The 25,940-nt window shown below is 45.7% G+C and overlaps 1 protein-coding gene across 2 annotated transcripts in view; it reads left to right on the forward strand.

Moving 5' to 3' along the window:
• Window positions 1–25,603, forward strand: part of SMYD2 (SET and MYND domain containing 2) — a 51,695-nt gene extending 26,092 nt beyond the window's left edge. The window contains exons 3-12 of one of the 2 annotated variants that reach the window (XM_082400397.1): window positions 4,580–4,690; window positions 7,115–7,175; window positions 7,871–7,995; window positions 13,045–13,112; window positions 16,665–16,767; window positions 19,045–19,155; window positions 19,839–19,959; window positions 20,893–21,067; window positions 23,086–23,194; window positions 25,169–25,603. In XM_082400397.1, the coding sequence (XP_082256523.1) occupies window positions 4,580–4,690; window positions 7,115–7,175; window positions 7,871–7,995; window positions 13,045–13,112; window positions 16,665–16,767; window positions 19,045–19,155; window positions 19,839–19,959; window positions 20,893–21,067; window positions 23,086–23,194; window positions 25,169–25,249 (1,065 nt within the window). In that variant the 3' untranslated portion in view covers window positions 25,250–25,603. The remainder of the gene's footprint in view (window positions 1–4,579; window positions 4,691–7,114; window positions 7,176–7,870; window positions 7,996–13,044; window positions 13,113–16,664; window positions 16,768–19,044; window positions 19,156–19,838; window positions 19,960–20,892; window positions 21,068–23,085; window positions 23,195–25,168) is intronic. The other variant, XM_082400398.1, reaches the window with a different exon arrangement.
• The last annotated feature ends 337 nt before the right edge of the window (window positions 25,604–25,940 follow it).

Raw genomic sequence — 25,940 nt, forward strand, 5'->3', positions numbered from 1 at the left:
CGTTGTTTGGGTGATTAGTGAATGGGGCCAGAGTCACAGGTTTAGTCCTGGTTACATTCGCTTTGTCCTCTTAACCCAGACACAGGAACCGTCTTCAATAGAGCCACTCTTTTTTCTAAATGGTTAATATCACCAGTAGGAAAAAACGTGTAGGAATGAATGAGTGCATCCCAATCACTCTTTTATGGGACGAGAAAACAAAGCAGATGTCCTTGTGACGGGGGCTCAGCAGTGTCTGTCATCTTGGTTTGAGATGGTCTCTAAGCCCCTGATTCCCTCTTCATTCTTCCTCTCGCAGAGGATGGCAGTAGAGAGCAGCAAGCCTGACATTTTCTTAACTATTCCACATTTTAAGAAATCACCTCCGCATGCTGCTCCACATTTCAGGAAATCACCTATGCGTGTGTACAAGTAGACATGGTCTAGATTGAAAGCCCCATTAGAACAAGAGAAACACCAAATGCGAGAGTTAGAAAAGGGGACGTCACAATAAAAATCCGGTCTCCTTATGCAGGGAGGCAATATATCGTTTGCTCAGCAGAAAACTGGATGACATAGCAATCACTCTTTTCTTCCAGTGTTGGAAGTGCCGATGTACCATGAAACAATTTTGCAACTCTCTTTACGCATCTTTAAGCATTTTTGTCCATGCACAAAAAGGAAAGTCATGCAGAGCTGTTATTACATTGGCTGAAAATGAACTAGACGTTTAAAAAGTGTACCAAAAAATTCCCTATCTTACTTTTACAATAGATTTAAGTGTTCAAATGTATTGCACGAATAATCTGTGCTCAATATAGAAAAATCAGAAAGTAAAGACTGAAAGAAGAACAGAAAGAGTAGCCATACTTCATAATTTTATCCTTCCGGAGAAAATCACTAGTAACACTTTGGCATGTGTCTTTCTGAATCCTTCCTGTGCATTTATTTGTATATTACTTTCCTGGGAAATGGGATCCATTTGAGTTTACATAAAATTTTATAAAGATTGCAATCAGGCAAGGAGTAACAGCTTGAATTTTGAAGAAAACTAGTAGAGAAAGTTTTGGAAAAATGGGCAAAAATATTTTTAAAAGCATAAAGGGTTGCAAAATCATTCTGTGTACAATGAAACTGCCAGTGCTAAAAAACAAAACAAAACACAAAGCACTATTAATTGATAAGACTTATTCCTATCCATCAGGTTAGCTTAATTTTTTGTTTTAATTTTGTCCAATCTGATTGTTTATAATTTCTTATGGGCAAAATTGGGGCAGATTATATCAGGGTATGCTCAGAACCTATCTGACATTTCTACCAGATGTTCTCCCCACCCCGCCACCGTTTTTTTTTTTTTTTTAAGAATTAAAACCGAGTAGTACCATTGTGGCACATCTCTGTCATTTCCACCTTCTGACAGAAAGTGAAAACTTCTTATTCCCTAGTAAATTTCCCTTGATGAAACTTATATGATTCTGCACGTCCTTGAATTTACCCAGCTCTCTGATTTAACTGCTCTGTGTGGGGCTGTATCACATTCTAGGTGCTCTTACTTCTACCTTGTGTTCCGATGTAGTCATAAGCTTCAAGAAGTCAAAGACCGCACCTCCCACCTCTGCCTCTACGGTCAGTCGAGGGCTTTACCGGATGAATGAAAGAACCGGTAAATGAACGGTCACTAGCATTTGTTGAGAGCGCAGTGTGTGCCAGGTGCTGGTCTGAATGCTTCTTGTGGGTTAGCTTATGTGCTGGATACCCACAATGACCCTTTGTGGTTGGTTGCATGAATGCCTAAGTATCCCATTTGAAGGTCCTATATTTGTTGGTAGTCTTCAAGCTTTTGTGTCTGATTATCACTGTTGGAAGGCATAAAATCATAGACTCAAGAATTCTGGACCTGCTAAATAACTTAGGGATCATGTTATTCACAGCCAAGGATATGGATGCAGAGGGATTCAGAGGCCTGCCTGGTGTCACATAGCTGCTTCGCTGCAGAGCCGGGGTGAGAATGCAGGTCTCCCCGAGCCCCAAACCAGTGTCCTCTTACTTCACAGCACTCTGCTCGCCCCCAGACCGTGCCCTGTAGTTCGGTTCCCTTCCCTTTGAGGACAGTAACGTCAATAAATGTCTACATTGTATGTTACTTTTTATTCACATTCATTTGACATTAATTCTATTAATAATATGTAAGTCATATTAAGAAATGTTAGCATTAAACTTATTTCTCCCAGGAGCTCATTGTTAAACACCAAAAGACACCACCTACAATTCAGAAAACTAGCATCTTCAAGGCCCTGCAGAGACCTTGTATTAGCGTTCCTGGGGTCACAGTGGACACGTGTGTGTTCCTAGTTGTCAGTTAGCCATCTGTCCCCAGCTGGTGGTCCTCACTTCCCTTGGATATCCCAAGGCCAGGCTTGAAGCCCTCTTTGACTTTCCCTTTCTGCCTTGCATCTGGGGAGGGAGCTGGTTTGTCGACCAGGAGCTAGACCCACCTGCCCCTACCACGTTGCCTCATCACCGTGCTCTCCTTTTAGGCTTTGGCTAAAAACAGATCCTCTTCTTCCTTGTGCATATCTTGTCATTTCTTTCTCCCCCTGTTCTTAGTTATATTTGGCATGGTGTTATTTAACACTGCAGAACATCTTGGCACAGAACTTGAGCCAAGGGTCTGTGCCACGGGCTGCCTTAAATCACTGTGACATCGTGTCTTTCCTTCTTGGCACGGGGGAGGGCAGAGAGACATCTTCATTCATTCAACAACTTTATTGAGTGCCCAGTAAATACCAGGCACTGTTCTAGGTTCTGGGGTAACAGGCGTACACAAAACAGACTAATAAGGTCCTTTATTTTAGTGGGAGCAGGAGGGAGACATAGTAAACCAAACAACTAATCAATGTGTAATATGTCAGGTGGTGAGAAGTCCTAAGAAGAAACATAAAAGCAAGGAAAGGGAGAGTGTTGGGGAGAGTGCTGGTTTTGATAGGGTATTCATGGCAGGTACCTTGAAAAGGGGCATCTGAGCAGAGACGTAGAGGAGGGAGGGAGCGAGGTGGATGTCTAGGGGAAGAGGCGTCTAGCCAGGAAATACCGCAAGTGCCAAAGATCTCCTGGCAGGAGCAAGCATGGTCTGTTCAGGGAGCAGCAAGGAGACGTGGTGGCCAGCGTGGAGTGAGGTGAGGGAGCATGGTGGTGGTGATGAGCTCAGAGCAGTGGAAGCAGGGGGGCTCCTACCACGTGTAGCCTCACGGGTCATCTTTAAGTCTTGGCCTTTCGCTCTGAGGTGAGAAGTCATTAGAAGGTGCTGAGCTGAGAAATGCAGGATCTGAGTTGTGTTTTGCAGAATCAATTACTCTGGCTGCTCTCTGGAGCAGAGTCGGGTGGGGGCAGAAGCAGGTGTCCAGGTAGAAGACGAGCAGACACGGGGTGAGGTGTCGGGTCTGCATACCCAGTAGAAAGGTGGCGGGGGGGTGGTGAGGCAAGAAGTAATGAGAGGCTAGGTGTATTCTGCAGGCAGACAGGATGGATCTGCCAGGGAGATGAATGCGGAGTGGGAAGGAGAGAAGAGAGGCAGCCAGGAGGACTCCAGGGTTCTGGCCTGAGCACCTAAACCATCAGACTTGCCATTTTCTGAGGCAGGAAAGGCGGAGGGGAGAACACGACGGTACCCAGTTCCGTTGCGGCAAAGAGTCTCTGCAGACTCCCACGGAGTCCTCTCCTACAGCCTCTCAGCCCCATCACGCCACCGCGGTGGGCTTTTATTGGAGCCCGTGTGGTCCAGGCAGTTCCCAGTCACCCCACACTAACCCTGTCGCTGGCGCCGGCATCATGCTTTATGCCCGGTGCTCAGTGCCTTCCTCCACGGCACCCGCGTCCTCCTACTTCCTCAGCCTTCCCGTCTTGAAGGGGGGCATCTCCACCCTTCCAGGAGTGAGCACACTCCCTTTACCCCCCAACCTGGGGCAGAAAGCTTCAAGACAAGTGATAGAAAGGAGTACAGTTTTCCTATTCTATCAAATGACTCTTCAGGAAGTCTGTGTTCCTAAATATTCCCAAGAGTTGCCCTGGCCAGACTCTTAGAGGGCCCTTGACAAGGCCCTCATTTGTGTTTTGTTTCTATCACCTGTAAAAGGGTGCTGTGCTGTGTCTGTGTAGACACACACGGACTAGGTGCTGTGTATATGTCACTTCTCGGTTATTTGCCCTGAAGTGAGAACAGAGCCAGGACAGAGCCGTAGGGAGCAGAGCCAAACCAATGGCTAATGCCCAAGTCACTCACCCCTGTGACTTGACAGCGACCACAGATAATGGAAAGGTGTGTGTGTTGTTTGGAATGATGAGGGGCACGAGATGCTTGATGAAACAACACAAAGCAGATTTTCTCTTGCCAACGACCTTGGCCAGGCCTGAGTCAAGGTTATACAGCCACAACTATCTTAAAGGATGTTTTCGTCCCTAGCTTTTGTGAGCATCGTCGTGTTTTCCAAAAGGAAACATATTTCACTTGACCTTAGTAGGACTTACTGCATCCTCTCTTCTCGAACTTTATTGCAGTGTGTGTGTGTGTGTGTGTGTAATAATTGTTTTTTAACTTTCCCAGAGAGAAGATTGGCCCATGCACAAGCTGGAATGTTCTCCCATGGTTGTTTTGGGGGAAAACTGGAATCCCTCAGAGACGGTAAGGCTGACTGCAAGGATTCTGGCCAAACAGGTGAGGAATTGGGATCATGTTCAAGTGTGTTTTATTTTTATTTTTCTTAAAGGTCAGAAAGATGAGTGAGTGGCCCATGGTGATCATCTCTTGTTAAGTGTCCTGGGACCCCCATTTCCGGTCCCATCCATATGGATGGGGTTGGGAACAATGCTGCAGGTGTGAGCTGGTTGGTTTGACCTGTGCAGCTAGGATGTCACTTACCCCAGGCCAGGAACGTAGCCACAGTTACTAAATTCTGAGCTTTTTATGAGACAGGTTTACGTAGAAAAATACGGCCTTTCAGGGCGTGAAAACCTGACTGACAATAATTGGAGCGTCCTAGGGAACCAGACTGGCCTTCGAAGCTTTGCACTGTTCCCGTCTTTCCCCAGACACAGAGTGCACACTGCTCCCCCCTCCCTCCTCCCCTGTCCTGGGCTGGGTCCTGCTCCTCCCCATCTGGTTATTCGCCCTGCCTTGGCAGGCGGAGAGTGGGGTAGAACAACCAGAATGGCATGTGCAAGGAGAGGAGAACGAGAAGGAGCGGAAAAGTAGGAATCGAGGCAAGGGGGGAGGGGAGGAGGGTGGGGATGACGACAGCCATCAACAGTTTCCTCCGAAGAGGAAGAGGAAGCCAGGGCTGGTTGTCCTGACCCCTTGTTTGCTCGGGCCTTATTGATTGCATGACAATAAGACGCCTGATCTTGACAGGACCAGACTGAAAGGAGGGGCGGAAAATGCCATAGCACTTGTCCTCGTGACACGATGAAATAGGCCGCACGGAGCTTAGAAGGTGTATGTCCACGGAGCTGCTTGCTAGTGATAAGCCGCAGGCAGGGCCTCTGTGCTGTAACTCTTTTAAAGCTGAAATTTCATCTGCCTCTTCTTTCTGTCTTCCCCCACCCCACCTCCCTCCGTTTAAAACTTTGTTTTCTCCTTCATCGAAACCAGATGTGATCATGACCAGCTCATATCTGTCCCCAGACCAAGTTAGGCTCCTCGGCATCGTAAACAGAAGAAGAACATTTCTCACCTCTGAGGTCATGCTTCTGTTATGTTCAGCCTGGGTCAGGTGCTTGCAGACATGCCCCTTCGCCGGCTCAGCATAACCGCAGGCATCAGGGCTGGCCTGTAGAGTGAGACTGAAAAATCAGAATGCTTTTTTGCTGGAGGAGGTTAACTTTTGGGTCCTTACTAAGTGTCGTCTTTAAATGTATGCCAAGTACTTGGTCGGAAGGAAAGGGTAGGAGAAAATGATGTGACTGGGTGAGGTGTCAGGGTAAGTAAGCCATTCGATTTGATCCATAAGCATCTTGGGAGGATTGGGTGACCAGTCTGCTGGTTCCCCCCCAGCCCCACCTCCCGATGTTATTGAAAATGTGGTGTTTAAGAATTCAGAAGGAGCAGGTGCCCTTTCTGAATGAAAAGTTTTCCCAGGCAAAATGACTTACTAATCTTATAGAAATGGATCCTGTGAATGAGAAGATTTCGGCTCTAAAAAAGAACTATTGAAATGTTTTGGCACCAGGAGGGTAGTCTGAAAGCCATGATGAGTTTATACCAGTTTCATTCAACTTTTGTTATAATTACTACTATGACTAATAGTCTATTAAATGAAAAGTTACCTGGCCATCTTTTCATCCCTATAGGACTTGATGATTAAAAAACCAGACCATTTGTATTCTAGTCACTTGCAAAGGATTCCGGGAGACAGGCTACCCAACTACCAGGGGGAAGCCTAGCATGTTAACTAGGGAGGTGAGAGCGCCCGGCTGGACCACCTGTATACCCAAGTTGAATAGCCCGATTACAAAGACACGGCCTTGGGCCAGCTCTTGAGCTCTGCGTTTGAACTCTTGTCAACACCAAGTTTATTCATGTTCTCAAAGCCTGGCGGGTTTACTATTGTCAGCTCCTCTTGGGGTGTCTAGAACAAAGCCGGCAACACGTTTCAAGTGAATCTGGGCTCACGGATACAACCGAAAGTGTTCTTTTTAAAACATGGAATTTGAGATCATTTTAGCCTATGCTTAAAGAAAGTGTAAAATGGCTGGGGGGTTTGATTTTGTTCCTTTTTAGAAGGAGAAATAATAAATGGGATGGTTCATCTGTAGACTAGGTCCTTTTAAGTCAGGGACCTAAAAAGTTGTTTTCCAGCCACCGTTCTTTCCCATAACAAGCATTTTTGAGCCTACTGTGTGCATAGCATTATCAGGGTGTTAAGAACGTGGCAGATGCTTTTAAAAGCTTTTCAAAAGAGTTCTTTGGATTTGGATGTTAGGCAAACGCTCTCAGAGCCCAAATGGCAGACTCCTTGGCTAGCTCTCTTTACTTCATTCAGAACTATTGCCTTTTTCTCCATGTTGATGTACAAGTGAAAGCACTGTTTTTTGCACTAGGTGTTGAAATCTGTGTCTGTGTGATTTCTTCCCCAATTACTAGAAAACCCACCCAGAGAGAACACCTTCAGAGAAATTGTTAGCCGTGAAGGAGTTTGAATCACGTAAGTCTCCCTGTGACTGGCTGAGGAGTTGTCTTACCCACACATTATCTGTGAATTAGACAGGATTGAGGAAAGGAAGAGATAGCTGGATTCTTAGTGGTGGTGGGGATTTTACAATTACCGGTTTTTATTTTGACTTGTGCGCTGTTTTGGAAAATGAATATAACTTTTTTTTTCTGAGTTGCTAGGACTGCTAGGAAATAATTAAGGGGAAGTAGGAACTTACAGGATGAATTATTACATCCCACGCTATCTCCTGCTGGCTCTTCTGGCATGCTGAGTGTTTTTTGGATCTTTGCTGAATTGCAGTCCTGTAAACAGCTGACGTCCTTACTGAAAGGCGTTAAATCAGGGGCTGTCCACTTTCTCGATCATGACGTAGACTCCAGGGCCAATCGGGGGGCCCTTGACTTGACCAAGCTAGTTATCAGTCATCGCCACTCATTCCTGACCTTGTTGCTAATGGTCAGTTGAAATTCCCTGTCCTGAGTGACTTCCAGTTGTCAGAGGAAGAGAAGAAAGAAATGGCATGCTTTTCTTGCCCTAGGGTTTATCAATTAGACCAAATGAGGGGGAGGAATATTTCCTGGGGGCTCCACGTATTTTTTTCTGCCGCTTCATGCCATTTACAGTACCAAAAGGATATAGCTAGAAATCCAGAGTTTTCTACCAGCTGAATTATGGTTTATCCACAGATCTGGATAAATTAGACAATGAGAAGAAGGATTTGATTCAGAGTGACATTGCTGCTCTCCATCACTTTTACTCCAAGCACCTTGAGTTCCCTGACAACCATAGCCTGGTAGTCCTCTTCGCACAGGTAAGAATGGGAGCATCAGGTGACACTTAGTCTAACTTTTCCCTGCCTGAGTCCCTCTCCCCAGCACGTGGTCGGTGAAGATGAACGAAAGTAGAATGATGGCATCTACTTGGCAACATGGTTCTTGACCTATTGGGCCCTGTTTTGCATAACCTTGCTAGGTGACCTTGAGCAGATCAGGGTCCTGTCTGTACTGGCCCTCACTGATGGTGGCACATAGGAAATTCACCCTACCTCTGCCTCTTGCTGCAGGAAGGGTTTATGAAAACAGAGGAGTTGCCAGTGCCCCAGTACCATGGCATACTGGAAACTCTTTGGATAGAAAAGACCATTTGAGGTTCCTACATTAAATTTTACTCTTCTCTTAAACCTTCCCTTCTGACAGTAGTGGGCTGTTTTTGGTTGTTTGTTTTTGTTTTGTTTTGTTTTTTTACTCCTACCAACACTGTATTGATAAATAGAGGCAAACACAGACGGCCCCAGGAAGGATAGTCACCACGGAGAGGAGCCCAAGTGGGTCTACGTACAGGAAGTCTTTCCTGATGGCTGCTAAGAAATCCTATTTAGAGGAGCCTAGGTTTACCAAAAGATATGATAAAAAAAAAAATTAAAGAGGCTTCTAGACAAGAGCAACTTAAAGGCGCTAAGGAACTGGCAACCAGCCATTTGGAAAGGCCGAGGCTCCGTTGGGCATGGCTAGGACATGAGAAGACAGTGCGGCCGGCACCCTTTGGCTGGACACAGTCTGGCTGCATCAGTCTTCCTGTTACCGTGAGGGTGGCTCTTCTGGCATGAGTTACCAGATCGGATTTCTCTCCCTAACGTACCCTTGCATTTTCCCCTCCAAGCTGAACGTGTAGTTGAAGGTGACCTTCCCAGAAAGAGAGATGCTGGGATACTGCTCTGTGGGCACAAGTAGTGACATTCCCCTGCCAGAGCCTTCAGTGCCTCGATGGATAAAACAGCTTGGGTAGATAACTTACACATTTTCATCTCAGAACAGAGTAAGCGTCGCCTATATACCCCTTGACCCACTAATTCCATTTTTAGGGATCTAGCCTAAGGAAGTAGTCAGAGATTATGGACAGAAATTGACATGCAAATTGTTTATTGCATGGTTCTTTTTAAAACCAAAAAAAAAAAAAAAGTAAAGTAAATAAAAGAGAAAAAGAAAAGGAAGTACATGTTATAAATGGTCAGCAGTAGGAGTTTGGTAAATAAATTTTGGCTTAGCCTTACGATGGAAGGTTATGTAGCCTTTATAAATTACATTTCAAAGAATATCTGAAGATGTGAAAAGCGTTGACGATATAACATTAAGTGTAAGAGCAGGGGTATGTGTAATATGAAAATTTACTTACGTAAAACAAAAAGTTGAAATGGAAGTTCACTGCTGGTTATCTCCTGAGTTGTGGAAAATTTTTGCTTTTTTGTTGGATGATTTTTCTGGATTTTCTACAATGAGCATGGATAACTTAAGAAAATACTAAAAAGAAGAAAAGATGAAAAGTACCCATAGTTCTCCCACTTTAAAAATTGCACATATCAAGAAAGAAGTGAGTCATCACCACTTCATTCACCTACTTCAACCCCTCCGTGAGAAACACTGCGAACAGTTTGATGAGTTCCTTGATAGACTTTATGTTTATATGGATATATTTCTACTGTGTGACCGTCATAATCAGAAAAAAAATGCTGTTCTCGGTAAAAGAAAAAAATGGGTTCAAGTTATGAGTGTTAACAGACATAATGAAAAACCTTCCTGATTTCATTATATGATCCTGGGATTATTACAGCATATTTCCCTAAGCATCCTAAGGCAGTGGATTTGGGTGACAGTACAAAGTTGAGGAATTGACTTCTCTTCCATTTTTTAAAAAGCTAGATACATGACTTCTTTTCTGGATTAGATGAGGCATGGTTCTGTGAGAAAGCAAGAGAGATGAAATAAATATAGGTACCTTTTCACTGCTAGCTGTGGAAAAAATAACTTTTTTCCAACACAGTAATGCATGCTGATGGGACTTCTCAATGTTGACATAGTAGATATGGGACCATAGTTACCAAAACTCAAGGCACTTGGTGTCACAAGCAGAAATATATTTGTGCTGAAAATGACTCAGAGTCCTTGAAATTTGGACTGACTCAGAAAATCCAGGAGATAGATACAGATATATATATATACACACATGCACACACACACACATATATAACTATAGGTAATTAATTCCTTGGAAGACTTTATACTTATCAGATCATAATATCCACTCTGAGATTGTGTGTGTACACATAGGTGCACATACACGCACACATAACATATCTTTTTTCCATATATAAATTTGAAAAGGGACATTCAGTACCCTCAAAGACAACTCTAGAGCAAAACTGAAAAGTGCTGTTCCAGCCCCATGCCACCTTCTGGTCCTGCCTTTCAGCCCTCAGCTGCCTGTCTGCTGTTCCAGCCTCTGAGCCCTTTCCTCCCTCTGGTTCGTGGGAGGGTGTTGTGGGTTAACTCGTGGCCCAGCAGCAGCTGGCCGCAGAAGGTGACTGCACTCCTTCGGCAGCGCTGAGGTGCATTTTAATCACCGGGAACATATGCATGGTTGGGAAATGTATTTTTGGTGTGCAGCCTACATCTAGTCTAAATGCTGATTCTGAGAATAGCTTCAGTAAGGCACTTAGGCCTGATTCGACTTGGAAAAAAAGCATGATGGCCCATGCATCTCTCTTAACAGGCAAGTTCACTTTTCTTCCCTAGGGATATTTCAGAAGGGAGGGAAAGCTAGCAGGCAAATTGCTATGCAAGTTGGCTTAAACACCATTACCACCCACCTCCAGGAAAGGAACAGTGATGAGCCTTTTGCTCACAGGAGCCGTTCTTTGCAATGAAGAAACACACTCTCTCCTCCACAGTGAGAGGAGGGCGGCAGAGGGAATAAAGCCGACCAGTGGTCGTGCAACATTGAAGCCTGAAAGCATTTGGAGTCATAGACAGTCCAGCTGAGAACCTCGAAGAGGAAGAGATTACGAAGCAAAGGGGCAAGTCTCCTACCCCGACCCCCCAAAGCTAGTCAGGAGCTGCCGGTCCCTAGATCAGTTGTAAAATTGCTAAATTCTCTCATTCGTTCTTCCACTTTGCAGACGTTTGTTGTCATCCTGTGGGTACCAGCCACTGCTGAGGCATGTTAGTATCCAGTCTGAGACTGGGTATAGATCATTCAGTTCCTAGTATGGTGCAGGACGCATAGTTCATGCTCCAGTAAATTTTGTTGAATGAATGAAGGTGCTGATTTCCTCTTAACATAATGTTGGTTGATGGTCACTGGTTAATGATAGTTGGTTAATGTCCTGATGACAGAATAGGTTAGAGTACCTGAAGCTGGCACAAAAAATGGTATGCTAAGTCTTCTACATAAAAATACCCAACACCTCAGGATTTCAAAAACTGTATATTGTTCTACTAACCTACGGTCATCTCTTTTTATGTTGAAAATTGTAAATACTGATTGTAAATGTGTTGAATTGTAAAAACTGCAAGTCAAACCCATCAGAGCCTTTACTTCTCTATGTACCAAGATTTCCAAGCCTTTGACACTGGCCCTTCAATTTTAAGTAAAATTGCAACATTAAGAATCCAGAGATCAGACCAATTTTAGAAGAAGCATGGTACAGTGAAAAGAAATACTTGTGTTTATGACAGCTTTGCTATCAGAATGTCTAGTTTGAATTTTGACTCCTCTTCTGCCACTTGCTACTTATATGGCCTAAAACAAGTCACTTAATCATTGACTTCCCTGAACCTCAGTTTCCCCATCTGTAAAATGGGTTATGCCAGAGTAGTATTATGGATTTATGAGAGGGTGAATATGCAGCACGCAGCCCAGTGCCTAGCCCAGAGTAAGTGCTCGGTGAGTGCTAGTTTTACAAAGCCCATCCATTGGCCTGAAACGCGCCAATGTGGTGTGTCTGGTCGGAAGGAGCCCGACTGCAGCTCACGGGGTGAAATCATTCAGCATGCGGGCTTCACAGACAACCTCATAGCAGTGGGGGAGAGCAGGGCTCTCAGCCTTTGCCACTGGCTTTGGGTGAGTCACTGCCCCTCTCTGACCTTATTTTCGTCATCTGAAAAGTAAAGCGACCGAGTCCCCTTCCAGCTGTGACGTTTTAGATCCAAATGAAAAACACCCACCGAATTAACTGTCTCCCGGGAGCCTGGTGTTCCTGGAGAGCACAGATTTTGGCCCGTTCTTCCTTCTCTGCACAGTGCCCAACGTATAAGGGTTCCTCGGTGGATGTCTGTGGAAAGAGTGAGTTTATGAAACAGCCTGAAATTGGGGAAGTATAGTCCTTATTTTCAGCCTATGAGCTCTAAATTAGACTTCCAGGATGTTGAGAGCTGCCCTTGGTGATTTTCGATGTAATATTTCTTTTCAAAGATGAACAAGTGGCCAGTAGTTGATGTGGCTGAGGCATGAAGGAACATTCTCAGTCCCAAGTAGCTTCAGGGCCTTGGTCCCCCCGCCTCTCAAGGGGATGGACAGCAGTTGGATTAGCTATGTAAAGGCTTCATATTTGCCGCCTCACCTTATGAGCTAGGTACCAGGTTAAGTGACTCCTTTTTTTAATGGAGGAAAACCGAGGGCAGAGGGACACGGTGATGGGCTTAAGATCCCACACCAGGTCTGTGGCGTAATTAGGATTAGAGTGCAGATGTTCCGACTCCCATGCAGATCTGCAGACTTCAGTCCTTGGAGCCTCAGTGGTTTGTTGTGCTCTTGGGCTACCATGGGCAGGTGGGCAGGTGGGCTAGACTAAGGGTGCTTCAGCCCTGACAGTTCTGCTTATATTTGTTTACACATGAGACTGATCTGTAAGCTGTGTTTGAACATAAGATACCTTGGCCAGAAGAAAGGTTTTCAAATCACTAAACCAAGCATCTTCCTAGTTAATTTGTTAAAGGTCAAAATTAAAGAAATGATTTCTATCCAGAGAGAAGCTTTAGCTCATTTTTTTTTTTCCTTTCTCTCTCCCCCTCCTTTCTCACTGCAGGTTAACTGTAACGGTTTCACAATTGAAGATGAAGAACTTTCTCATCTGGGATCAGCAATATTTCCTGAGTAGGCTGAGTGTGACTTCATTTCTTTTCTTTTTACTTATTTATCACTAATTTGAATTTTTTTTTGATTTTTAAATAACCTCCCTAACTGCATGTGGCAGACATGAAACTCCAAGTGAATTAAGTCCCCTTTTTAATTATGCCAGATTTCAAAATATTTCCCCTGCATTTAAGGATCTGAAGGTAGTAGTTAAGACAACAGTTGCTTGTTAAGTCTTGCTAGGTAGAGAGTTGTTATTAAAGAATATTTTAGAGTGTGCATAGAAGGAACAGCCCAGGCCCTGCTGAGAAATTTGCTTTTTGCATGTCTGTGGTTCTGGGAATCTTTGGGTTTCTTCCACTCAAAGGAAAACATTAATTGCCAAGAATTGGCTGTAGACTTACGTAGAGACTACGTAAGCTTCTTGCCCATCTGTCCTTTTTGAAAAATACCAGTATAGAAACAGCACATTTTGGAGGGCGAATATGCTAAAGTAGTGAACTAGGGAAAAATTTCTAAGAACTATAGGATTTTTCTTTATGTTTTCTTTATGTTTATGTTTCTTTATGTTTCTTTATGTTTTCTTTATGAATACTCAAGAAATTCAAGAAAGGCCAGCCAGTTGAGCAACGGAGATCATTATAGCTGTGATTGTAATGGACTGCCAAGCATGGCTTTGCCGTTATCTATTTGATGGACAGGATAGTCTCCAAATGCGTCAGTCCCCTGACATCAAGCCCTGGCTTCACAGATGGAGCAAAGGAGCCCTTCCTGCATCCCCTGTCTTGAGTTCCTCCACATTGTAGATGAGTTTCATCTAAAGGGAGGTTGCTTAATATAAACTACAGGAGCCTCTGCCTCTAGGTTGAAGCGATTGCAGGAAACCCTTAACACCCATGCTTTGGCCGTGGATGGCACGTGAGCCCTACAGGTCTGTCTGTTGCTGCCCAGCTCTGTGCATCATACGGGTCTGAAAGAGAAGAATCTGTTCAGGTCCATGTCCCCTGATCAGCTGTCACAGGCTTTCTTGAACCAGAGAAACAAAATGTTTATTCCCATGGTAGTATTACTGTTTCTGTGGCCAAAATGGTGTCATCTGCAGTTTGAATTCTGATGGTGAGGAAAGAAGTGGTTTGGGGATAGGTTCTTTGGGACCTTTGCCCTTGGGAAAAGGAAGGAGAAAAAGAGAAAGGTGATTAGACCCTCTTTAGAAGGCTCATCTTGACATCTTCAGCCCTGAAATGAGCTCTGGAATGTCTGCTCTTGGTACGTGAAAGATCGAAAGCAAGGCTAAGAGTGGTGGTGCTTGAGGTTTCACCCTGTCCAGCAGTTGCCGAGAGAATGGCGGTACCAAGAGCGTGAGTTGTGATAGATGTCCTGCCTTCGGGCAGCTCCCCCGCCTTCATGAGAAAGATCGCCAGGAGTCTGTCTTGAAATGAGTTACTTAATACTTTTGCAAAATGGTTCTAGAAACCTGCTCTTCCACTAAGAACAACCTCTGGTGCCTTTCTTTATCAGATTTCCTAGGGCCTGATTCCCTGTGCATGACTTGCCGGGAAGCAGGGTGGAGGTGACCCTCCCCACGGACAAGACAGGGAAGCCGCCGCATGGCCCTGCCCATGGCAGCAACCCCCTTCACCCAGACCTCTAGCAGCCGCTCCCCTGGTACACGACAGTCCGGGGGCAGCTCTTCTGCATCAGGCTCTCCAACCCCCTTGCTTTTTTGTGATCATGGAGCAAACAGGAGAAGGGGTTTTGGTCATTGAGGGTCAGGCGAGTCACACCGGCCACCAGAGCCATGATGCACAGGGATGTGAGTGCCCATCTGAGCCCCAGTTTGGATCCAGGCAGTTTTAATTGGAGGGAAAAAAATCCCTTTGGCAGAAATCATATCAGCATTGTGATTTCCAAGGCAGCATTTTCAGAGATGAAGCACTTTTCCCCTGTAGTTTAGAAATTTCTGTTCTCAGAACTTTGACCTTGATATAATCAGAAAGCTCAAAGCCCTCGCATAGGCGACTCTCTCTGTCCTCGCCGTCCCTGTAAAGCAGACCGCAAGCAGCAGGAGCAGCAATGTCCCAATTTTCCAGATGAGGAAATTGAGGTGCAGAGACTCAGACGGGCTCCTCCAGGTCTCTCAGGGGATCACACAACCTCACTCAGGAAGCCAGCATCTCCCGCGGTGGCGATTTCTCAGCATCTGAAGACAGCATGTTAGAAATCATCCTCTGATATAAAAAGCTGCCTGGCAGTGACAGCCCATTTGCCTTGTACGGTGTCCAGTGGAGAGGCAGGTCACTGTAGGTGTTGAGTTTTGAGTCCTGCATCTAACAGGAAGGAATTTGTTGTTGTTGCTGTTTTTATCATTGTGTGGCGGGTTTTTTTTGTTTTGTTTTTGGCTTAGATATCACCGTTTTGGATTGCAGATTTCACTTTTCAGTGTTGTTCAAATTTAAGATGTTAGATATTGTCATAATTGCATGCACAACAACCTCTTAGACTCTGATGGCCACCTGTTAGATTTTTTTTTTTAATTAATTAATTTATTTATTTTTGGCTGTGTTGGGTCTCCATCTCTGTGCGAGGGCTTTCTCTAGTTGTGGCAAGCGGGGGCCACTCTTCATCGCGGTGCGCGGGCCTCTCACCATCGCGGCCTCTCTCGTTGCAGAGCACAGGCTCCAGACGCGCAGGCTCAGCAATTGCGGCCCACGGGCCCAGCCGCTCCGCGGCACGTGGGATCCTCCCAGACCAGGGCCTGAACCCATGTCCCCTGCATTGGCAGGCAGACTCCCAACCACTGCGCCACCAGGGAAGCCCCTCTTTTTTGGTTTTTTAATATTTATTTATTTATTTATTTACATCTTTATTGGAGTATAATTGCTTTACAATGGTGTGTTAGTGTCTGCTTTTTTTTTTTTTTTTTTTGATGTTTAGAGAAGCTTTATTCATAATTGCCAAAATGTTGAAGCCATCAAGATCTCCTTCAGTAGGTGAATGGATAAATAAATTGTGGTACATCCAGACAATAGATTATTTAGTGCTAAAAAAATGAGCTATCAAGTGATGAAAAGACATGAAGGAAACTTACATGCCTGATACTTGTTTTTTTTTTTTTTTTTAAGATTTTTAGAAATTTCATGTAAAGTCTGAAACATTTATATTAACATATTTCCATACAAATAACCCAATGAAAGTTTAGTATTAGTTGTTTTGTTTGTTTTTTTATACTGCAGGTTCTTATTAGGCATCAATTTTATACACATCAGTGTATACATGTCAATCCCAATCGCTCAATTCAGCACACCACCATCCCCACCCCACTGCAGTTTTCCCCCCTTGGTGTCCATATGTCCATTCTCTACATCTGTGTCTCAACCTCTGCCCTGCAAACCGGCTCATCTGTACCATTTTTCTAGGTTCCACATACATGCGTTAATATACGATATATATATTTTTTTTTTTAATGTCCTACAAAGATCCAGTTTCTGTAACTTAGCAAGTAAGTGGCCAAGGAGTTACCTAACAGTCCGCCTGCCTTCCTGAGAACACTGGGTTTTCTCTTCTGATTGACAGTGTTGCACTGATGAATCATAGTTGTTGCCCCAATGTCATTGTGACCTACAAGGGGACCCTGGCAGAAGTCAGAGCTGTACAGGAAATCCACCCAGGAGAGGAGGTGAGTGCGTGGCCGAGGGCAGCCGTGGTGGTGGGTACCATCCTCAGTCCCTCCAGGGTTCAGGATCAGACCTGTGGCATGATCCAAACTTTCGGCTTCCATTTGGCGCTCGCCATGTCCATCTGTGGCCAAGAAAAAGAAACCAGGGAAGAATAAATTCGAGTAAGTTTCCTCACAAAGATTTATAGAAAAATGAGACTGCCAAAATGACCAAAATGCCATCTTAGAGTCTGTGTATTCCCATTTCCAAATAATTGGGTTTGAGTTTGTTTCTGATTCATGAATTTTGGCCTGTTCCCCCCTGGCCCGCAAAGAGAAAAGCAACCCGGCAGTAGCTAACGAGTTACAACTCCAAGTGACATCAACGGTTCACGTCGTATCAGTTCCACATCTGAACTTGGGAGGGTTCACTTTCTAGGAATGGAATGCTGATGGCCAGGTGTACACACTGATGGGACAGAGAGGCAGTCTGTGGCCAAGGGCCACCATTAGCTTCCCTCCCTAACTTAGGGATATGGAGCTAATCTGGTCAGCGATTCCCTTCTCCTTTCCTGTGCTGTGGGTCCATGACTACCATGTCAGGTGCCTTGAGAACTCTGGCCAGGCCTTGCCAGATGTATGCTATACTTTCTTAAAGTAAATCCTAATATCCCTAGCAAGACACATGAAGTTTTAGGGAATGTAATCACCCACTTTAGGTACATTTCAGTTTAAATAATCTCTAATGCTATTTTTTAAGTTGCATGTCTGGATATTTAGAATTGTTTAAATATCATGATTAGTGTGTGAAATGATATGGGCCTCGGTTTCTCTGGACATTGTTAACTAACCCACAGCTAAACTGGGAGCCCCACGCCCCAGGTACAGATCAGACTTTCCACCCTTTGTGGAATTCGTCCTGAGGAAGGCATCTTGTTTTGAGTCAGGGTATCTTGGTTTCCAAATGTCTTGTGGAGGCTGCCCAGTGCCTCTTTTGTTAAAACAGCCGATTGCAGTCAGTAGGAACCTAAGTCACCAGGACCCATGCTTGGGGCTGCCTGGAGCAGTTTGTCACCTGGACTGGCTGTGTCTGGGCCACGAGCGGCCTTTGTCGCCATCTTCTGGGCCCTTCTGTCTGTTGCACCATGTGCCCATCAGTCATTTCAAAGAGATGAGGCAGGCTCTGGCCACTGGGGCAGGGCAAGGCTTGCTCCTGTTGTTTTGCCCTCCTGCTGCCACAAATCAGAAATGCAGTCTCCTCCTTTTGGGAAAGTCACTGTTTTGGGGGTTACCTGCCCTACAAAGGGGAAAAAGCCACTCCCTGGGGTGTCAGATGAGCCACAGGGTTTCTGTTACTGCCTGTTGCACTGGGGAGAGCTCAGGGCACCTGCAAGCACCTAGCCTGTGTGGGTCCCCCACCCTCGCCTGCCTGCCAGCGCCCGAGGTTACTGGCACAGTGACGGCTTTGGGACATCCATCTGTTCAGTCAGACGTTTGCCTGATGGTGTGGGATGAGCAGCGAGTGCCATCCCAGTGAGTAGATAATGGACAGTTAAATGCCGGCCTCCTCCATATGCTCCAAGTCTCAGTTATAGAGCCCGTTAGAAAAAAGCAAGGACGGGAGAACTTGATGAGCCCAAAGGTATGACTTTTCCAAGTTCTCTGGCCTGGCTGGGTACGGCAGCAGCTTGCTGGTGGCCCAGGAGCTGCATCCTCCCTTTGCTGGCCTGTCCCGGCCTGCTGAGCCGAGCTTCCTGCTCCATTGCCGGCTGATGGCAGGGTGAAGGGAAGCATGCCGCGTGTGTGTTCATGTTCCCCCCGCACCCACCCAGCAGTGCATCTAGGCCGTCCCAGGTTGTGAGATCAAAGAGGCTAAACAAAGACCAGGAAGAGATAGTGCAGGGCCAATCCCAAGGATGAGTAAACTCTTTGCCCATCGTGGCCTTTGCTTCTATACACAAGACAAGGGCATCTACTGCTGGGCCAGAGTCACAGCTTGCTGTCTGGGGAGGAAGGAAGCGGGATGCTTTCAACCTTCCAATTTACCATTTTAGGGATTCCTTGATTCTGTAGGAGATGGGTAGAGAAGCCCTTTCTCTCCACCACAAGGAGGTGAACAACACTAGCGGACGCTCAGTTTAAGGAATTCGGTGTGTTAAGGTAAAGACTGTATCCTGAGCTCTGGCCCTCCTGTCCCCCTGCACGGTCACCATCAGGAATGTTTGCAGAGCGACAGGCAGGGTAAGGCGTGAGTTGGCCTGTAGCAATCTGCAGCATCAACTTTTTGGACCCCCTTAGGTTTTTACCAGCTACATTGACCTCCTGTACCCGACAGAAGACAGGAATGACCGGTTAAGAGATTCTTATTTCTTCACCTGTGAGTGCCAGGAATGCACCACCAAAGACAAGGTAAACTCCCCAACCCAGCACAAGTGCCGACTGTGCTCTCTCTCTCAGGGCCTCTGTGCCAAGCGAGCACCCCTGTCTGACTTGGGGCGTCTCCTCCTGTCGTATTTTTGAGGCTTTAAACCCGCCTTACTAGCATAGCCCCGGGGGAATCCAGTTAGACCAGATCTTTGTTCAAACCTGATTCTCGCAGCTGATTAAAACATTTCCATCACATTGTTCAAGTAAGAGAAGGATTTGCCAAATTGCTATGTCTTGAAAAGAAATGGCTGCTCAAAAGAGAGGGAAGGGAAAAAGCACATGAGAAACATGTTCAAGCTTTCCCACCTATTCACCAGAATCTGAAGAATTTTCTCTGGCATTGTGCAAATTATTTTGTCAGTGCCACCCCTCCTTATTCTATTCTCTTGATTTCACAGATGTCTGAACACACATATCTGCCCACAGCAAACATATCCTTGGTGTCTTGCCTAGATAAGGAGGGTCTAGAAAATTAATATTTTTGGTTTTTTGTAGAAAAGTAATGAGTATTGAACTTCTCTTAGAACCCCTGCCTGATTCCCTTTCATTCTTTTGTAACTTTAGAATGGGTAAGCCTCTACCTCTGCATGGGAAAACGTGCTATTTGAGAGGTTTCCCCACCAGTATGGTTTCCATGGGAAGTAACCTGTGGACATTTCCCTCAGGATAAGGCCAAGGTGGAAATCCGGAAGCTCAGTGACCCCCCAAAGGCAGAAGCCATCCGTGACATGGTCAGATACGCACGCAATGTCATTGAGGAGTTCCGGCGGGCCAAGCACTACAAATATATCCTTTACAACCATCCCTCCCTTACAGGGGGTGTTGGGGAGTTGGGCACGGGGAACAGGAGAAGAATGGGTTTCAGATTCTGAATACGGGAGGAAGGATGTGTCCTGGTAAATGTTTAAAGACTTACTCGCCATCCATCACTTGGAGTCAACTACATCAGCATTTCATGATGTTGACCTTATCTATTTCTCCTCGTTTGACTAGTTTGCTCAGGAGCGCATCCTTGTGGAAGACTTTTATTGTCTAAAACTGCAGAACAGTTCCTTGAAGACCCTCACTGACTGGGTATCTTCCTTTGGGCAAGGCACCTCACCAAGGGCTTTGCTGTGTAACAGATGGAAACAGGCTCATAGATAGCAAGTAACTTGCCCAAGGGACACCGTTCACCAGGGCAGAGCCAGGTTTTGCCCCAGGTCTGCTAGCATAAGCCATATTCTTAACCGCTCCGGTATAGCATTTTCTTGGGTGTTGAAAAGGCATTAGATTCGTACTGAAGAAAGAAAGAAAACCAGTGACAGGAAATGGGAGAAAGGCACATTTTTTTCTGAGTGTAAAAAAGAACGTTCCCGTGGTGGGGACTTTTTCCTTAAGAACTTTAGCGAAAGTTCTCAGCTTGGGTGAGGATTTAAATTTAACTAGAAAACTGAAAATTTCTTATTCTAATCAACATTGTTTACAGCTGAAAGGAGGCTCTGTTCCCTGTGGCTAAAATTCTTTGTGTTTAACAGCTGAGGTCTCCAGTTTTTCCTAGTTTTTTTCCTCCAGAAAAATACGACTCCTTTCACCTTTGCCCGGCTTTCTGTAATTTACTTTTTCGGAGGGTGAAGGTAGGGGTGGAGTGAACAAAATAGTTTAACTCCTTGCCCCTGGGGCCTTGGGAAGCCTCCTGGCTGATCTGCCAGGCCTGTCCTTTCCTTGACTCCAGAGCACCCCCTAGTGAGCTGCTGGAGATCTGCGAGCTCAGCCAGGAGAAGATGAGCTGCGTGTTTGAGGACAGTAACGTGTACATGCTGCACATGATGTACCAGGCCATGGGCGTCTGCTTGTACATGCAGGACTGGGAGGGAGCCCTGCGGTACGGACGGAAAATCATCCAGCCCTACAGGTGATGGCAGTGGCTCTTCCCATCATCTTAGCACAGAATGGAAGTGGGTGATTCAGAATGGTCCCTTGGCTGTTCTGTCTTGACGCTGTCATGTTGGAGCATGCCAGGAGCAGCTTCCTCTCCTCCGTACACATCTTGAGGTGCAGGCGCAGGGTGCTTCCACTGGGCCCGGCCTGTGCCCTCCACCACCCAGAAGAGGCACCCGGGGAGGCAGGTTGAGGTGACACAGGGGGTGCTGGGGCAGGATCCCTCCCAGGACCCATCCAGGTGCTCCGTCCACAGTAGTTAATTCAGACCAGTATTAAAAAGCCACCGGTTTGTTTCGTTTCCCTCCCGTGCCTTCCAAGTTAAATGGCACTTAGTAATCCATTAATGGTGGTCTCAGAAACCCTGCTTTTCTATCCCCTTCTTTTGCTTTTTTCAGGGTGCAGCATCAGTTTTGCAAATGGGGAAACTCTGGGACTGGTGTGTTGTCTGTGGTTATTTAATATCCTCCCCTAGATTTGAATAAAATAAGTGGGATTTTAACTTGTAGTAATAATGAATGTTAACCATGGGGAAGTTCCCATGTTGAGAGGGTTAGTAAACCTTAAAGTGGGTGACAGAAGGAGGCTCTGAGTAGCCACTTCAGGGCCTGGCTGGCCTAAATCAGATCACTGGGGCGTCTGTTAAACACATTGACATTATGCATTTACAGGGTCCTCTCCAGGACCAAGTGGATCAGAATCTCTGGGTATTGGACTTGAAATCTCTGTGTTCCAGAAGCACCCTGAGGGCTTTTGAGAAGCCCTCAGTACTTCTTCAAGTTCTAAGATTGGAGACTGTAAAGTTTACGTCCAGTCTGAATTTCCACTGCCCAGTCGGCCCTCCACTTACCGCACAGTGCCCTGATTAGCCAGCAGGGGGAGCCCGTGGGGGAAGCCAGCTCCTAAAATCTGCTCCTGGAAACAGAATTTGATACTTTAGGGATAATCTCAAAGCCTATCCTTCTTCCTGAGGTGGGTGAGGAAGTCCTCTGGGCCATGTACGCTTCCCTCTGTAGATCGGGCCATGTACACTTCCCTCTGTAGATCTGTAGGGAGAGAGACAGAGAATGAGAGTGAATGTTGGCCTTGTGGTTGCTCTCCCAGCAGGGCTCGCTGTGCTGGACCCTCTGTTAGCTTAGGGAGCTCTTCCGGGGGGCCCAGCCCTGGCCTTCTCTTGGTTCCTGGCTCTAGGGATCCCTCTGGGCAGCGAGCTGCCCGCTGCCTAGGAATACAGCTAGAATGTGTCTGTTTTGGATGGGCTTTGAGGATAGAGCAGGTAGAACAGACCAGCCTGTAAATAAACACCTCGAACACACACACATGTGTACACACACACACACACACACCAGCTGCCTCCTGGTCTCTGTTCCTAGGGAGAGGGCTCCTTCCTAGGCAGGCCCCATCAGTCAGCCTTCAGTTAAAACCAGAGAGAACACCTGCTGTCTACAAAGCCTTCTCCTGGGCAATAGAGAAGGAATATCTAGAAGAAGTAGGAGGTGTGTACCTGACTTCAGAGAGCTTATAATTTTGCCAAACCAACTGATATCATAGAGTGTGACAGAAAGCCGAGGTCTTGAGACATTGGTATGTTTGTATCTCTAAGTATACTATCTTTTTAATATGAGGGGATAGGCCTGTTGTCCTCATAAAGAGGGAATTTTCCCAATGCCCTGCGATGCGTGCACCTAAAAGACAAAAATCTGGGGCTGGGACCAAATGCTGTGTTTATACATGTTTCTCCATAGGATCTCCCCTGTAGATTTTATGTGGTTTTTCAGAAACACATAAACTGCATAAAATGAAGTGCATCCACGATGGGTAGACAGGGTTGAACCATCCATGCCCTCCACCCAGCACCTGCTGGGGTCTGGAGGAGCCTGCCTGCTGTGGAGAGTGTGGCCGTCAGCTAGGCGACCACAGCTCGCTGCACCCGGCCTGTGGGCTCCTGGCAGCCGTTGACAAGGTGGCCTGTTGTCTCTTCTCTTCTTCCAGTAAGCACTATCCTCTGTACTCCCTCAACGTGGCCTCCATGTGGCTGAAGCTGGGAAGATTGTACATGGGCCTGGAGAACAGAGCTGCTGGGGAGAGAGCTCTGAAGAAGGTATGTGTGTGATGGGAGGTTAGGACGCCCAGTGCCTGACAGACTCCTCACACTTCCCTTCCTGCAGGGCTCGGGTGACTGACGGGGTCGTCGAGAAAGACTAGCCCTTGGCCGCCCTCCGGCCATAGGAGTGGGAGGGGGTGGATTCGGCAGGCGGCAGGGTAGTAAGTAACTGAGCCTTTGGCAAGTTTGCATCCTGACCCTTCTGTTGGGAAAGGGGTGTCCACATTGTGGTTACAGGTTCACGGCTGTGGGGAAGGGGGTACTGCCCTTTGTCCCCTGGGAAGCCATGGAAGTGCTATAAGTATGTGATCATGATACGAGGCTGGCATTATTAAAATGTCTTTTCTGGTCCACTATTACCGATAAAAAGAAAGAAAAAATAAAAAAGAGGCCATGGATAGGTCAGGAGACCGTAGTGAGGGAATTCTCCAAATTTCTGCCCTTTAGGATTTACAGATTCGTATTGCCTGATTGTGGTGAAATCAAGGCAGTTGGGTCTGGAGAGGCCCTCAGCCTGAGGATTATCCATTTGCAGTTTCTAAATTAGGCTTAATAATCATTGTCAGCGTTCATTGAGTATGGTTATGTGCCAGGACCTGCCAGTGGGCCAGGGGCCAGGCCCTGCTGCTCACAGAAGCACAGCCACTATGCCAAGTATTGGTTCTCATTGCTGTTTATATAGGAATCAACAGTTGATAAAATACAATCTTTGGGACAATTATTATTTATGTAGAAGACAAAAGTTGTTAAAATATAACCTTTGGGACAGTCTGTTTATACCTGTTAAGAGAATCTTTGTGAAAGTTGGGGCCGTGGACTAGGCCTGGATGCCTTATTCTCCAGATTCCCCAAATCTTCCCAATACAGTATACGGAAAGATGGAGTTAGGTCCGACATCCCAAATGGAAGGGCCAGGGCTGAGCCAGCCTAGAAGTGGGAGTTAAGAATAAAATTTTCTGTTTATAAACTGTGGAATTTGTCTTCTAAGATGACATTTATTGCCTTGGTGAGGTTGGAAAAAAATTAACCAGTTAGGTCTCAACGGCAGAGTGCTGTTAAGTAACTAACTGCTGATCACTGAAGGATAGAGTAGATCTGAGGAAGAAACACGTGTCCTGACGTGAATGCAGAGGGCAAGGAGAGACATTTAAACCAGGCGATTCCTGAAGGCTTGCACTCCTGTTGGTTTGAGATCTAGGAAGAGAATGGTAGAATAGAAAGGAAGGCCCGTCAGAGTCACAGGCCATCAAAAATTCCCTGTTTGGGGGATGTGGGAATAATTTAAGTTTTTCGATCTGTGAAGAATACAGTTGAATACAAAAGAGCAAAATAAATTATTATGGATTACATTAGGTATGTAATTCCTATATGCCAGGCACTATTCTAAACACTTTATGTGTATCAACAACTCTGAGAGGTATGTATTATTCCTATTTTACAGATGAGGAAAGTGAGGCACAGAGTAGTTAAGTAAATTGCCCAAGGTCACACAGCTAGAAAGTAATGGAGCCACTGGAAACTCTTGCACTTAAAGAAACCTTATTAAATATGTGCTCCCTGGATTCCTCACATGAAACTTGTGCCTATTTTTAAGTTTTTAAAGAATATGTATAAAGATGTAAGCATGCACTTTTTGAAAGGGAAAAACTGTTTAGTCATGTCTTACACATCAGTAATATGAACTAAAATCAAAAAGGTTTGTCCCTAAATCAATTTCTCTATCATTTCTTCAGCTGCTGAAGAATGTTTTCCTCAGCAGTCGAGACTGGGTGACTAGTTGAATGTGGGAGAATCTTGTCCTTCTTTCTTTTTAAAAAAAAAAGCCAGACTCTGGAGGCTAACACAGGCTCTGAAAGCCAGTTTGCATCCTGTGCCTTCAAGCAGAGAGGTCCAGCCTGAATTAAAGTTAGCCCCGGGGGAGGGGCAAGGGGACTGGCTTCAGGCTCTCAACCCCTGTTCTCTCTCTCCTAGGCCATTGCCATCATGGAAGTAGCTCATGGCAAGGACCATCCATACATTTCTGAGATCAAACAGGAAATTGAAAGCCACTGAAACTATGCTGACATTTTAGTTTTTACTTAAACCCAAGTGCAGAAACCTTCGAGGATTTGACTGTTTCAAATCATACACGTCATGCCAGCATCTCTGTAAACTCACTGGAATGAAAACACGACTTGCACTTAACCTTACAAATGGCTTACTTGGATGTTGGTCTTCATCTTTAACCTTAATATCAAATTAATTTTTGAATGCTTTTTTTCCCTAAAAGATAATGGCATGGTTTCATATATTATAATATACTTTGGACAGATTGCATTTAAAAATGCAGTTATTTTTCCCTTCGTGCCTACTGTAATGTTCTAAACATACATGAATTATGAAAGAGAATTAAAAAAGATAATAGTATATGAAGTTTGTGTTTTCCTCTGTCGGTCGTGGGGGGGGGGGTGTCGAAGTGGTGATGGAGCCGGGTCTTGGCACGGATGTTGCACCTGTTCTGCATCAGGCAGGGAGCCCCGGCACGCCCACCCCCAGGAGTGGGCTCTGCGGCCTCCTTAGCCTGCAGCTGCTTTCCCTGTACTGTGCCCATGGAGGACGGCAAGACCCAGGACTGAGAAGGTGCAAGAGGGAAGAAAGGTATCAGTAGCTGGGAGCAGTTGAGTGATATGGGTGCCCCTCTCTGGCAGGAGAATGCATCAGTTTGTTTTTCTGTCCAGTGTCTGGTATCCCTTCAGTGCATAAT

This window comes from Balaenoptera borealis, assembly GCF_965194805.1.
Source record: "Balaenoptera borealis genome assembly, chromosome: 1".
Lineage (NCBI taxonomy): Eukaryota > Metazoa > Chordata > Mammalia > Artiodactyla > Balaenopteridae > Balaenoptera > Balaenoptera borealis.